The 15,402-nt window shown below is 52.1% G+C and overlaps 1 protein-coding gene across 2 annotated transcripts in view; it reads left to right on the plus strand.

Moving 5' to 3' along the window:
- SH3BP5 (SH3 domain binding protein 5) overlaps positions 1 to 15,402 on the plus strand; it is a 63,571-nt gene that overhangs the window by 22,176 nt on the left and 25,993 nt on the right. For both annotated transcript variants that reach the window (XM_028129438.2, XM_008153286.3), the window contains exon 3: positions 5,854 to 5,982. Coding sequence is in view for 1 of the 2 variants with exons in the window: in XM_008153286.3 (XP_008151508.2) it covers positions 5,854 to 5,982 (129 nt within the window). In the remaining variant the exon portion in view is untranslated. The remainder of the gene's footprint in view (positions 1 to 5,853; positions 5,983 to 15,402) is intronic.

Raw genomic sequence — 15,402 nt, forward strand, 5'->3', positions numbered from 1 at the left:
CTCATGCCTGGCCCAATAGAAGAGCCGGATTTTCGTGTCAGCTTCTGCGTCCCATCTCTTGCGATGTCCCACGTCAAGGAGTCTCTGGAAAACTCCACTGAGCACTCATGAGAGAAGGAAGGTGGAAAAGGCAAATAAGTCTAACTTGATTATGAAAATTGACTCCCAGCAAAGGTCTCAGGAACAGCCCCCACGCCAGGGTCCCCTGGACCACACTTGGAGAACCACCGGAGAGAAGTGGAAGGCACATTGGACTGAAAGACTCAAGGTCTGCACTTCTGTCTGAGCGTGACATTTGCATGTGACTTCAGGCCAAGCAGCACTCGGCCCCCAGGGCTCCTGTCCTCCCGTCTGTAGACTGGGAAGGGTCATTCTGGCTGAGCCAGTCTTGCAGGTTGCCGTGCGGTGCAGAGAACGCCTGTGAAATCTGGCCTTCCGCTCTGAACGCAGCGTATTTATAAATGGCATTACTGAGGACCTTTTGAAGCGTGGTGTCATCTTTACTTTGTAGGCCAGTTATTTTTAAAAACTGACATCCCGTCTTCATCTCCCTGGGTTCTGGGGGCACTTTTGAGACGTGGGAAGGCTGTCATTTTCAGCTCACAGGTGAGATGATGGAGGTTTAGGTGAGCGGGCTGGTGTCCGCCAGTCACACAGGAAACAGGACTCTGACACTCGGCCCCTGTTTGCAAGGCTCGCAGGTGCTGGCTGGCTTGGTTTAGCCGGAGTTCTTATCTGATACAGGCCTGTGTTTGTGACACACTGACACATTCACACTGGGGACTCGGCCACCGTCAGCAGTCCTTTGCTTGAATAAATTACCCTCAGACCGCGTCACCGAATGGATGACACCGTTTTCAGATGTGAAGATCTGAGGCCTCGTCCAAGCAGAGGGAGCCCTTTTAGAACTCCTTCAAGTGCTAAAAGGATCTAAAAAGCCCGCCGGTCAGCAGCCCTGAGAGTCAATGGCTTGTTTTCCTAGACGGGGGAGGTCTGCTCGTTCCCCCGAGATGAGATGCGTTTGGACTTCTGACTGCTTCCTCCCTGGGCCATTTCCTGTAGAGAAAACGGCTTTCTCTCCTCCCTGGACATCCCTGCAAGCAACCTCCACTCTGATCGTGGGAGACACACTTGCCTGCCATTGTAGGAGACAAAGGACCACAGTCATCTTTCCTCGGAACTAAGAAATAAGGCAGAAAGCACAGGTTCAGTGGAGACAAGCTGGCTTTCAGGCGTGGCCAGCTGGCATTCGGATGGATTTAAAGAAAAGTTTTATACTCGTTCGGCTGAATCACATCCCCTAGGCTCTGCTCCTTGCACACGCGCTGTATTGCCGGGGGCAGCGCCCTCCATCCGCTATCCGTATTTAAGTACAGCCTGTAGATGGACCCTCCCCTCCCGTCTATATAAATAGGACTTCCTTAAGGCCTGTTTTTCAATCCTTTTTTTATGACTTGATTTGATTGCAGGTGACAGAAAGCTAGTTCCAATTCGCTTAAACATAACATGAAGCAATGGTGACCGTTGGGGGTGTGTGTGCTAGTTTGGCTCCAGGGAAAGGGATTAAACTGGGTAGGTCCAGAAGCTCAGATGTCATTGGGACTCCCCCCACCTCCCACTCCCTCCATCCCCCCTCCATCCCTTACCCCCTTCGTCAGGCTCTCCCCTCATGGTGCCAAGATGGTTGCCATCTGCTGCAGGCGTTCATTCCAATCACCAAGCCTTCTCAGGGGAGAAATTTCCTCTTTCTAACCGTTTCCGGAAAGTCCCAGAGGGAAGTCTTCTTGGTACTGACGGGTCATTGGTTCTGATGTCCTCCCTCAGCTGTCACTGAGGCTGGGAGTATCCACAACCAACGGGCCAGGCCTGGGTCACAGACTACTCCTGGACCAGGTGAGGCCCAGGAAATCGGGGCTGTTCGGTTAGACAGGCGGGAAAGGTTTTGGTTTGTGGGTCCCCAAACCCAGTGTTTGTGGAGAACTGTCACTGGAGTCGCTCCGATCCTCTGTGGAGCGGTGGAAAAACTGGGTCCGCTCTCTCTCGTCAGGGAGAAGGCTGGCTTTGTGTTTAGCTTTTAACACGTCTCGGATGAATAGGCTTGTTTGTGGTTGGATGTCAGCCAGTCATACATCATCGTCCCTGGCAACACAGCCTGTTGACGGAGGGAGATGCTGATCTCAAATCAAGTCTCTTGGGTTCAATCCCTTTGATGGTAACACGCTTAACCAGGCTGGTGGTCCCTGAATCGCCCACCAGAATCCCCCGAGGAGCCTGGTTCACTTTGGTAAAACCCAGATCTGCTTACAAACCCATGTGGTGTTTTGCCACAATAATAAAGAAAAAAAAGCAAACAAACAAAACCCCCACTAGTATTCTTTTCTTTTTTTAAATATGTTTTTATTGATTTCAGAGAGAGGGAGGGAGAGAGAAACATCAGTGATGAGAGAGAATCATTGATCAGCTGCCTCCTGCATGCCCCCTATTGGGGATTGAGCCTGCAACTGGGCATGGGCCCTGACCGGGAATCGAACTGTGACCTCCTGGTTCAGAGGTCAGTGCTCAACCATTGAACCACACTGGCTGGGCACCCCACTAGTATTCTAGTCTCCTACCCTACCTCCATTTTTTCTCCCTTAGAGAGACATTTTAGCTGAGTATGTAGTTATTTACTTCTGTGATTCTAAATAGTAGACTTCGTGCAGCTACTTCTTGAGTTTTCAGTTTTACTTATTATCTGCCGACATCCCACTATGGAAGGTGAGATTTCAGACTCTTTCCACCCTCTGTCCCCACCACACACCCACTTTCCCCGTCCCCTTTCCTCCCAGCAGAATTACTGTGTCGTCAGGATCCGGTGCTGACATTGTTGCAGCTCTGTAAGTGCTATTGACAATGCAGCCGTCTAGTAAAGTACGATTACTTTTACTTCTTGTGGTAGAACGCATTCTTCAGTCATTTCTCACACAGGGTACATGGGAAGTAAGTGGAGACTGGCTGTAAAAACCCCGCTGTCTCCCATTGTGCCTGGCATCAAGTTCAGATGCCTAATGCGGCACACAGGCCCGTCCTCGCTCCAGCCTCCACGGACCTGATTGGGAATCGAACTGTGGCCTCCTGTGACCTGCCATCCTTTGCTCGTGCTAGTCCCTCAGTCGCTAACGCCCCTCCTTCTCTACCTGGTGAAAGGCCCTTCTTCAAGGCCTGACTGAGACGACACTTTCTTTGGGTGGCCTTCCCAGTTGGAGGTCTGTTGCCCAGTGCTCATACCGAGGTCTCAGTACTTATCTCACCCGATTGTACTTACTTATTCACTGCTTGAGTCTAAATCGTGGCTCTGCCATTCCCAGCTGTGTGGCTTTAGGCAAGTTAGCCATTCGCTCTGTGCCTCAGTTTCCCTCTTTTGTGAAATGTGAATGACAGCAACAGCACCTACTGAAAAGGTTGTTAGCGGTCACACAGATTGGTGGATGTGAGCCTCTGTGATGGTGTCTGCCACTTAGTAAAGGTCCATCTGTGCCGTGCAGCCCTCTGTCTTAGGAGGACGGAGTCGGTGGGTTATATTCATCAGTGACCAGAGTAGCTCTTGGCCAATCAGAAGTCGCCAGGAGGTGGCAGGGAACCTGAGTGAGTGAAGCAGGCCGGTGTGATTCAGGCACAGGGGCTGGGACGGAAAGGGCCTTCTCTCTCTAAGGGGCGTCATCTTCGACTCCACTTCCAGCCTGAAGTGGTTGCCAGGTGGGAATGGGGGCCCATGTTGGCAGATTACCTGACGGTGGGCCTGGCCAGCTAGGGGAGAGGTAGAGAAAGATCATGGTGATGACAGGGCCGGGGGAAGGGACCCAGGCCGGTGTCAGAAGTGTCTGGCACAGCATGACAGGGGGATGGAATGAGAAGAGATCGGAGTCTCCTTTGCCCCCAGGAGCCATCCCATTGGCCCACCAACCCCCTCCCATTTACTGTTTAGAAATAGCTTTCAGGTAGTTACTTGCGAGGCAGGTGCTTTGCAGCCTCGTGTGTTTTACCAGCACGAGGCTGTTTGGTCTTGGGGCAGCCCCATGGCTGGTGATCATGTGTTGTTCCTTCTTCTCTGAGTATCCATTTCCCCTTTCTCAAAGGCATGTGTGTGCGTGCGTACACACACTCACATACACACACATCCACAGCCTCACATACCCCCCCCCCCACACACACATACACCCCCATACACACCCCCTCACACCCAAGGTGTGGCTGCATCAGGCAAATGCCAAAGGGGAAAGGAGGAGAGGGGATGTGGGGTCTGGGAGATATTGACCTGACCTCCAATATGTCCTAGACATGGGACTAAATTTCTTTTTTGAAAAATTTGCCCTCCAGTGATGTCCACGGGTCTGGTTTCTCAACTTTTACCCTGTGGTTAAGCCTGGCGTGGCCCACCTGCCTGTTCCTTCCAAACTCTTATCGAGGCCCAGCTTTTATTTTTATTTTTTAAATCTTTATTGTTGAGAGTATTGCAGATGACATTGTAGTACTCTCAACATTGCCCCCCTTCACCTGGTTCCCGCCCCGGCCCGCCCCGCCCCAGGCCTCACCACCCTCATAGTGGCTGCCTCCAGGATGGGTGGCCGCCCTGCCTCTTGCCGTTCTCCACATTCCAGACTCCAGCTTCCTTCCCTTTCTCCCTCTCCCCTCTGGCTGAGGGCGCTGCTGCCTGCTTGGGACTCAGTATTTCCTCTCCCCTCCCCAGTGCCCATTCATGCTTTAGGCGTCTGTGCAGCTATCCCCACTCCGGGAGGGCTCTGTCTTACTGGCCTAGTGAGAGTCTCCACTGCTGGTTTCCATGGCACCCGTACCACCACCATCCTGGCACCGACTTCTGCACTTACCCACCAGATTGGAAGTGCCCTGAAGGCAGGGACCAAGCCCAGGGCCCAGCACAGGGTCTGGCATGTGGGCAGTTTGCTCTCAGTGTTTCATCTTGACCACGGCATATGATTGAGGACTCCATGGTAGGGCAGGAAATGGTGCCATCATTATGGGCTAAGCTGCTGGGGCGCCCGACTGGACATCTTCCCGTGAGGATCTAGACAGCTTTTTAATCTAGCCTGTGCTGTCTAGTACAGTAGTCATTAGCCACATTTATTTTTAAAATTTAAATATAGCCCTGGCCGGTGTGGCTCCCTCGGTTGGGCATCGTCCCGTGCACCAGGAGATCACTGGTTTGATTCCTGGTCAGGGCACATGCCCAGGTTACAGGTTCAGCTGATCAGTGTTTCTCTCTCACATTGATGTTCCCCTCTCTCTCTCTCATTCCCCCTCTCCTCCCCCCCCTCTAAATAAATAAATAAATAAATATAATTTTAAAATAAGTATATTTAATTAAGATTAAATAAAATGTATTTCCTCAGTCTCACCAGCCAATTAATTTTTTTAAATATAAAATTTTTTCTTCTTAAATTTATTTTTTGATTACTTAGAGAGAGAGATATCCAATTGTTGTTCTACTTATTTCTGCATTCATTGGTTGATTATTGTATGTGCCCTGATGGGGATCGAACCCACAGCCTTGGTGTATCAGGATGACACTCTAACCAACCGAGCTACCCAGCCAGGGCTCACCAGTCCATTTCAAGCGCTCAATGTTCACATGTGGCTAGTGGCTGCCGCACCGGACAGCGCCGATGCTGGAACACTTCCCGCAGCACAGAAAGAGTTCTTTGGGATGGTGCTGCTGTAGACACTGTCCTGTGAAGGTATTGGGTGCTTGTAGGTTGTGTGAGGTCCCATCCTTGGTGTTTGTGGTGAGGTCAGGCAGATTTTTCCAGATTCCTTCTTAAGCCTGAACTGTGCTTCCTCCATATGCCCTGGCTGCAGGATGCTCGGCAGAAGTTCCGCTCTGTTCTGGTTGAAGCGACGGTGAAACTGGACGAGCTGTTGAAGAAGATCGGCAAAGCCGTGGAAGACTCGAAGCCCTACTGGGAGGCGCGGAGGGTGGCCAGGCAGGTAAGATAGCCCCGCGCGTCCTCTCCCGGCCTCTGCCCACCATCCCAGCTGCTGTTGGGTGCGCCTTCTGACTTCTGTGTCTCCCCTGAAAGTTAGAAGTGAGAGTCCTGTGTGATGGGGAACAGCCATGACTTTGTCATCGGCTGCATTTGGAGTGGGCTCTTCTCACCCCCCTCCCCACAGACTGCCTTCATCCAGCTCTGGGTACTCTTCATGGAGGGTGGGTGCTGACGCTTGGATGGCCCTGTGAGTGGGCGCCACTTTGCCCCCAGAAATGGCACCCAGGCCTACTTCCCAGGCAGCGGGGCCAGCTCAGGCGGAGGAGAGGATGTCTCCAGAACATCAGGCTCCTGCTCTGCCCTCTCCTAATGACTGCGTTCCCTCTCCTCCTCCCGGTGTGGGAGCGATTAGCCATTCGCCTCTCTTGAAATACTGGTTCTTTGACCTGAGAGCCCAAACAGGCAGCTGAGGCACCAAGACCAGAGAAGGGGCAGCAGAGGGCAGCTGCGCTCAGGCGATGGCTGGGGCCGCAGGGAAGTTGGTTCTGCTTTCAGAGTGTGTCTCCCTTGGCTGGCTACCGCTGAGATGCGGGGTGTGCCTGTGCCACCGCTCGGCCCCCGATGGCCAGGCATGTGGATGGGGAAGGAGAAGACCCAGACACTGGTCCCTGCCTGCCGCTCCTTCCTCTCAGCCCTTGTCTTGGTTGGTGAGCATAAATGATCATGACAATCACTGAGTCCCGTGGACGAGGCGCTGAGTCATCAGGTCTAATCACATAACAGCCAGCCCCCGGGGGCCTGTGACTGACTCACTGTCAACTGGCAGAGCTCGAGATGAATGCCGAGGGCCTCCTGCCCGGTGCCTGCACACCCTCCCCTTCAAGTCCTGCCTCTTTGCAGGTGGGGCAGGAAGAAGGGCGGAGCGGTCTCAGAGTGACCCCTACCCCTCAGCCCCCAGGGACCTTGTTGGCCTGTAGCCGAGGAACTGGAAGGATGCTCCAAGGCCGAGGCAGGGTGCGGATGTCACATCTCATCGCCGTAGACGGGGGCTGTCTGGGTTTGGGCCAGGTGGCCGTCTGTCTGTGCACCAGTGTGACCTTCCTGATGGTGCAGGGGTGGGGCCCACCGCCAGCGGCGGCCAAGTGGGGCTTCCTGTTTTCTTCCTCTGGTCTTCCTCCTCCCCCTTCCTTTCTATATGCACAGACCCCTCTGACTGTGCCGCGCAGGGGTGGGCGCTGAGAGGCCTTCAGAGCATCTCCTTCAAGTGCGTGTCACGCGGCACTGCGTTCGCAGAGCCTCCGCATCTTGGTCCATGGGACTCTGGTCACGGACCAGCCTCGGCTCTCAGGAGGTCGTCCTTAGGACTTAACGAGAGAGTGTTTGGCCATGGAATCCCTGCGTGAGCTTAGCTTTTGGCTTCATTTAAAAAAATGTGGTAGGAAATACCGAAAATAGACAAAAAGAAGAAAAATAAGCCCCCATACCTTCTGTTAACAGTTGCTGTATAGCTCTTGTTTGTTTTTTTAATAAAGATTATACTGCAGGGGTGGTTTTATTATATGTCTGGGATGACCGTGTCCATTCAGCCAGAGGCTGAGCGGAACAGTGGAGACTCATCAAAGGGAGAAACTTCTACAGCTTGGCTTTCCAGAAAGAGTTGACAAAGATTTGTAATTGTCCGGCCTGTAGAAATTCTATCTGCCCATCAAAATATGCATTGACGTTATTATTCCTGGTGTCAACTCATTTTCCTGCTAGTGAGTCAGGCCCAACCCTGGGGTTTTGAGAAAACCCCGGCTAAAGCCCGCCAGGAGGATGTAGGAGATGTCTGCGTTTTCTTTTCTGGGCCGAGCTGGGGGCAGGGAACTGGCTTTGATTTATTTGAGGGTTTTTCCCTTGAGCCGGAGCTTGTTTTTAAGGTGGCTTTGACGTATCCGCCAGCCCATCTGGCCTTCAGTGTGTGGCCGGGGACGGCGTGACGAGGGGGCGGGGCCGTGTGGCTCGGGAAACCTGAGCAGTGCAGTGTTTCTTGCTTATTTTGCTCCCTGGGTTCTCTCTGGTCGAACAGTGGCCCTGGGCTTGCCTTTCATCCCTGCCAGTCCCAGCCCTTGTCATCGTTTTCCTTTATAAAAGATTGCGGTAAACTACATGTAAGATTTACCTTTTTTCAGTGTCCAGTTCAGTAGCACGAAGGACATTCCTGTTGCTGTGTAACCCTCACCGCCATCCCTCTCCAGAACCTTTCATTTTCCCAAACCGAAACTCGGGACTCATGAAATAGTAACTTCCCATTTCTCCTGTCCCTCCGCCCTTGGCAACCACCATTCTGCTTTCCGTCTCTATGGGCCTGACTACTCTGGGCACCCATAGAAGTGTGATCCTGCACTGTTTGTCTTTTCGTGACTGGCTCATTTCACTCAGCATCGTGTCCTCAGGGTCTCCCCATATCGTAGCACATGTTAGATTTTCATTCCGTTTTCAGGCTGAATAATATTTCACTGTGTATACGGGCCACATTTTGTTTGCTCATTCATCTTTAAATGGACATTGGGGCAACTCTTGTTATTTTTAACTGGTTGGAGTTGTGAGAAGTGCGTTGCACATCTGAAGAGCAGCAGTGTGTGTGTGTGTGTGTGTGTGTGTGTGAGTGAGAGAGAGAGAGAGAGAGAGAGAGAGAGAGAGAGAGGGAGGGAGGGAGAGGCCTGGGGAAGAGCAGCATGCCTGAGCCTCAGCACAGGAGAGAGTCTGGGTACAGAGGACAGAGAGCTGAGATGGGAGGGAGAGGTCAGCATGCAGGTCACCAGGGCTGTGGGAAGGGATCCTCAGGGCTGGGGGGCCAGCTGGGGAAGGAATGGTGTGGCCAGACGCGGGAGCACCTGGCAGCCCCACCTGGCCTCCAGACTGGGCTGAGAAGCTGCAAAGCGGCCACGGTGGGCTCTGCACGTGGGGCTCATGCCATGTTTGTGAAGTTGATGGGGCATCGACGACCGCTGTCCTGTCCTTACGTTCATCTGGCAGCATCTTTTGAGAGCTGTGTGTTGGGCAGCATACGTCCTGCCCTGTGTAGGGGCTGCCATTTATCTTCCGCTTTTGTCCCCACGTCACAGATGAGGAAACTAGTCTCTAGCCCAGAGACTGTCACCTGGGTCTGCACACACACCTCTCGGGGGTGCGGCCTCATCCGAGGGACTAGGAGGACTTGGCAGACTTAGTGGTTAGCCAGCCGCCAAGCACGGCTCGGAGGGAACCCCGAGGCTTTGACCTGAAGAGCCGGAGCAGCCCGTAGGAAACGGAGAGGCTGGGGATGTGGCTTTGGGAGACGGTGGTGAGTCTACTCTCCTGAGTGTTGGCCTTGTGACGGGGCTCCTCGGTGGGAATTTCAGGGCAGCTGGAGGTGGGGAGCTGGGAGTGAAGAGGACGGAGGAGAGTGTGTAGAGGGACCTGAGTCAGAGATTAAGGATGGCGGGGTGGGCCCTAACCTGTTTGGCTCAGTGGATAGAGCATCAACCTGCAGACTGAAAGGTCCTAGGTTCGATTCCGGTCAAGGGCATGTACCTTGGTTGCAGGCACATCCCCAGTGGGAGGGTGTGCAGGAGGCAGCTGATCTGTGTTTCTCTCTCATCGATGTTTCTGACTCTCCTCTCCCTCTCCCTTCCTCTCTGTAAAAAAAAAATCAATAAAATATATTTAAAATAAAAAGGATGGCGGGGAGGAGGAAAGGAGTCATTTTAACACTCTTTGTATGCCACGCACTTTTCTAAGTGCTTTACCTGCATGAGAGATACTTTTTTTTTTCCAAAGAGGAAACTGAGGTTTAGAGAAGTTGAGTTATTGAGTTATTCAGAGGGCTCCCCACATCCTCATTTATTGAGGACCTACTAGGTGCCCAGGTCAGCAGTAGTAGGTCCCTTGTGTACATTATCTCATCTAGTCCTCACAGCAGCAGGGCAAGGTGGCATTACCGTAGTCATACGGAGGTGGGGGGGCAGGAGGGGTAGTAACTGAGACTCGGGAGCTAAAGGAACGCGCCCACATCACAGACCTCGTGAGGAGAGGAGCAAGGGTTTGAACCTGCATCTGCCTGGTCTGGCTGTGCCTGGTGCTTGGCTCTTAGTGACTGTTGCAAAGCCTGCCTTACACTCGGACACGTCGCGGGGAACCGGCAGGGGAAACAGTGGACGGGCTGGGCTAAAGGAAGATTTGGAGCTCATCTGTGCACTTAGTTCCCTGCCTTTCCTGCCCTGGGGTAACTGGGAGGCTCTTGTTCTAAGTAATTGGGGGCCCTTTCAGACTTCTCCCCCTCATGGCCCTCTGTCCTGTTCTGGGACCAGTGCAGCTCCGTCCTGCCTCCCTCCTTCCCGGTCACTTTCCCTTCGGCTGAGCCGCTTTCCTGCCTGGGTGGCAGCCCTCGCTGTGGGACTTGGGTCAGGAGGTTGGGTCAGTGACGTCCGTCCTGGGGGCCCCGATCGTATTCCCACTGGGTGGCCACAGGCCAGTTCCTGGGAACTGCGTCATCCTGGCCGCCCAGGGCAAGGGCAAGCAGCGGAGTGACGGGGCACCTGTCCCAGCGCAGCGTTCCTAGTGATTTACAGCCAGGAGGGAGACGGCCATGAACTCTCCCTCGCCTGCAGGGCCGCATGTATCCTGCCTGCAGTCTTGGTGGGAGATTCGGGGGAAGGAGCCGCTGCAGTGTGGAAGCCTGGAATCTTTTATTTTATTTTATTTCTTTATTGATTAAGGCAGGGGTCCTCAACCTTTTTAAACAGGGGGCCAGTTCACTGTCCCTTGGACCATTGGAGGACCGAACTATAGTTTAAAAAAAAAACGATGAACAAATTCCTATGCACACTGCACATATCTTATTTTGAAGTAAAAAAACAAAACAGCAAAAACACCCGCATGTGGCCCACGGGCCGTAGTTTGAGGATGCCTGGATTAAGGTATTATATATGTGTCCTTATTCCCCCATTACCCCTCACCTCCCATTCATGCCTCCCCCCCCCCCCCCCCCCCCCGTTGTCTGTGTCCATTGATTAGGCTTATATGCATGCATATAAGTCCTTTGGTTGATCTCTCCCCAAGAAGCCTGGAATCTTGAATCTGTGTGGAGAGGGGAGCTTCTGACCCAGGTTGCAGGCTCCTGACCGAGTAGAGTAGGTCTTGAGGCTTCAGTCGGAAGGACCGCCCCCCGCCCCCCCCCCCCCCCCCCTTTTGGAGTCACTGCGCCTCCTGCTTGGCTGGCTCTGCCCCCGAGTCCTCTGCTGGAGCGGGAGCAGGGAGCCTTGTTGATCCTGAGGTTTCTTCTCCTGGAGGTTCTGAGGGCCGCTTGCATGGGACCCTCACCTGACTGGCAGGTGGCAGAAGGCCAGGAATGGGGGACTGCTCACATGCAGGGTCTCACCCAGGCCGTCGTAAGCATGCCACCCACCGTGACCCTGTTAGGGACGGTTCCCCTTTCCCTGTCCCCTTTGCTTTTCACGGAGGCACCGCTGATTCCCAGGAAGCGCCGCTTGGTTGGCGACGTGCTGCCCGAAGCTAACAGATGGGGTTTGTCACCGCAGTTTAGCAGTTAGAGGCCAAGCTGGATGTGGTGGTTTCTTCTTCCTTCCCTCCCTCCCTCCCGTCTGCCTTCAGTAAAATTATTGCGTTGACATAGATCACCCCTTCCTTCCTCCCCACGTTGTAAACCACGGGCACCCCCGGAAAGGAGTGGCGGGGTGACCGATTTTTCGGATAAGAAAATCAGAGTAGGGGTGTATGTGGCTACCAGTTTTGTCAACATGGGTAGGCTTTTTATGTTGCCAGGCAGCAAGGTTTGGGCCCTGGCCCAATGGTAAGATTCCTCTGGAGCACTTTTGGTTTACTTTCCGTTCCCTTTCTTCACCTTGGGGACCCCCTCTGCCCCCCTCCCCTTCCCTGCCCTGCTTTCCTTCTTTTCTCTTCCCCTCCCACCTCCCATCCCTCCCTGTGTGACTTCATATTCTGCCCCCCGTCCCTTCTATGAAAATCTACCCTTGAGATCCGATGGGCTTGTTTACTCTGAGGAGTAGCTGACTGTTACATCTCAGAGGTTTACTCTGGATGTTCAAGTACTTATGCTTTAAAAACACTCCCATGGCCCTTCGCCCTTCTCCCCGGCATGCAACGGGTTCCTGACGGGAGAGCACATCCCTGCGCCCACGTGGCTTATGGCCATGTGGGACTCTACGCATGGACTAACAGACTTTAATTCGTATGGATGCTCTCCATAAACTTTGGTTCAGTTAAAACACAAAACAAAACAACAACAAAAAAAACAAAAAAACTAACCAACATTCCCGTGGTTTGCCATCCGCTGTTTCCATCCTGATGCTCATGTCCAGCTCTTGACAGCTGTGTGAAGGAACCACATCCATGACACCAAGAGGGCGATACCTAGAAGTCCAGGCATAGACAGAGTTTTCATTTCTGCAGTAGAATGTTCTTGTGGCGTTTAAGCCAAAGGTGGGGTCAGCAGACAGAGTGCAGGCCACCCCGCTGAACTTGAATTTCAAGAACTTGTTTTAAAGTATAACTCTGTTTCATGCAATAGTTGGGACATACTTAAGTAAAACAAATTTGTTGTTTACCCGAAAGTCAGATTTAACTGGGACCCCTATATTTTTATGTGCTACAAAGGAGGGAAGTTGGGGTGTTGAGTCATCAGCCAGATGGAGAAGGTAGTTTTGGAGTCAGCTGCCCCTTCTCAGGGATTCCGAATTCATAGCCTGTGGAGCTGTGGAGGGTTCTGGTCCCTGCATTACCATCCTTCAGCCGTAGCCTTGGGGCAAGTACAAGTGAGGGCATCTGTGGGGGTGGGGTGTTCAGTACAGCCGAAAAGTACTCAGTATGCTCACACACCTGTTCTAGGTACTCCTAAGCCTGGCTATCCCTAGGAAGAAATGGGGTTTCTAAGCTCAGCGGCTGAGTCTGTGACTCCCTAACCCTCACGAGCTTGATTGCTGAGAGTAGGTCAGCTCCGGACAGAATTCTGGAGGGTTCCATGGGAGGACATGTCAACTGGGCCTCTTCTCAGGAATCTTCCGGAATGTGGGTTCCTCAGCTGTTTTGCCACTGACTTGTGCAGACATTGCCTGGCGTCTGCCTCCTTCCAGCTTTCTCCTCTAACCCCAGTCTTGAGTGCCTTTCTTAGTTAATGTGATCCTGGGCTGCTTTGTTGATTCATTTTTCCATTTGAAACTCTCGCGGGCACTAGAGAACGTCCGTTCTCCCAGAGGAAAGAGCACTTCTTTGCTTCAGTGTGGGCCCCTGTGGGCTTTGTCTAGGAAGCCTCCCTTTGAAGAAGTGGTTTAAATGGAATAAGGAAAAGATACCATTTGTTCATCAACCTGTATCCACCCTCAGGCGCAGTCCCCATCTCTTTGGCAAAGCACCATCCTGCAGAGAAGGTGTTGGGCCTTTGCTTTTTCTAACAGTCGTGGTGGCCTGAGCTCTTCTAAGATTGTCCTATTCTTTGAATTTAAGCCTCTTAATCTCAGGCTCAGGCCACCTGAGCGAAGATTCTCTTTTTTCCAGAATGCCAGGAGGTCTGTTTACACCCTGACCTGGGCACTCCACCTGGGTGGGCGAGGGCATCTGTAGTGGGCTCTTCAGCGAGCAGCTGTTGGAAGGAAATCATGAGGTCTAAGGCACCATGCTAGTTTATATATGTTCCCCATCCCAACACCCAAGACCATTAGAAACTATACAGATGAAGTTTTACAGCCTGAAGTTCACATTGCCGTGTGCACAAAAGAGTGGTTTCATCTTGTATCCACTAGGAATTGCATTTGGTTGCAAGTAACAGAGGACTCAAAAAAACAGTGGTCTAAACACACAAGGATACCTCCTCTCACCTAAAAAAAAGACCTGAGTTAGGCAGTCTAGGTTGGTGCTGTGACTCCACGGTCATCCGAGACCCCGTGGCCTTTTTCTGCTTCATCCTAGTATGCGAGGCCCCTCCTCAAAGTCACCTCATGGTCCGAGATCGCTCCAGGAGCTCCTGCCATCACATCAGTGTTTCAGGAAAAGAGGAGGGAAGGGGCAGGGGCATATGCTTCTTCTGTGTTAAAGAGTCTATAGAAGTCCCTGCTTGTTTCATTGCCAGAATCTAGTCACATAGTCATGGATAACTACAAGGGAGGATTGGCTTGAAAATTTTTTTATTATTTTTTCTATTGATTTTTAGAGAGTGGAAGGAAGGAAGAGGGCGGGGAGAGAGAGAGAGAGAGAGAGAGAGAGAGAGAGAGAGAGAGAGAAACACCAATGTGAGCGAGACACATCGATTGGTTGCCTCCCCGAATGTGCCCCGAATCTGCAATCCAGGTATGTGCCCTTGACTGGGAATTGAACCCACAATCCTTCGGTGCATGGGTGATGCTCTAACCACTTAGCAACACTGGCCAGTGCAGCTTTTTTTTTTTTTTTTTTTTAAGCTAGCAGAATTGTTTCTAAGGCTGAAGGGGAGAATGGATATGGGGAGTCAGCGAAACAACTCTGCCACATCTGTAGTGTGGCCTCTCTGTCTTCTAGAAAGGCTCTGGGTTGGAAAGGGAGGCGGGCATTTGTGCCCCACGGAGCAGGCATAGGAGGACTTTTTGGAGTCGAGAAACACAGTAAACTCCATATCTGTCTGCTACATTACCTCCTCCTTTTTTATGGGGTGTGGAAACTTCCTTTCCCTTACATTGTGCTGGAGAACTGTGAGGAAGTGCTAGCTTCCCATACAGGTGTGTGTGTGTGTGTGTGTGTGTGTTTGTCACAGACTCCATTCCTGCTTCCTTTTAATAAATGCTAAGTAAATGACTCATTTCCCATTGCCACTTCTTTGGTGCAAGCCCTCATGTCTTGCCTGGACTATTGAAATAGCCTTTCAATCGGTATTCCTGTTTTCTAGGGCCCCCTCCCTATCCCTCACCCCTGCCCCCCAGCCGAATCTTGCCGAAGTCATTCTACTGATAGTCTTGCTCAAAAACTTTAGTGCATGTGACTAATTTTATTGGTCAGCTTGGTTGGGCCACAGGTACATAGTCAAACATTATTCTGAATGTTTCTTTGAGGATGTTTTAAATATATTTTTTATTGATTTTTTTACAGAGAGGAAGGGAAAGGGATAGAAGTTAGAAACTTTGATGAGAGAAACATTGATCAGCTGCCTCCTGCACACCCCCCACTGGTGTGCAGACTCGGCACTGCCCTTCCCTCGCTTCTTGGTTGTACCGCAACCAAGGTACATGCCCTTGACCGGAATCGAACCCAGGACCCTTCAGTCCACAGGCCGACGCTCTATCCACTGAGCCAAACTGGTTAGGGCTCCTTTGAGGATGTTTATTGGATGAGATTCTCATTTAAATGGGTGGTTTTGAGTAAAGCAGATTGCCCTCCATAGGGTGGGTGGGCCTGA

This window comes from Eptesicus fuscus, chromosome 18, assembly GCF_027574615.1.
Source record: "Eptesicus fuscus isolate TK198812 chromosome 18, DD_ASM_mEF_20220401, whole genome shotgun sequence".
Classification (NCBI taxonomy): Eukaryota; Metazoa; Chordata; class Mammalia; order Chiroptera; family Vespertilionidae; genus Eptesicus; species Eptesicus fuscus.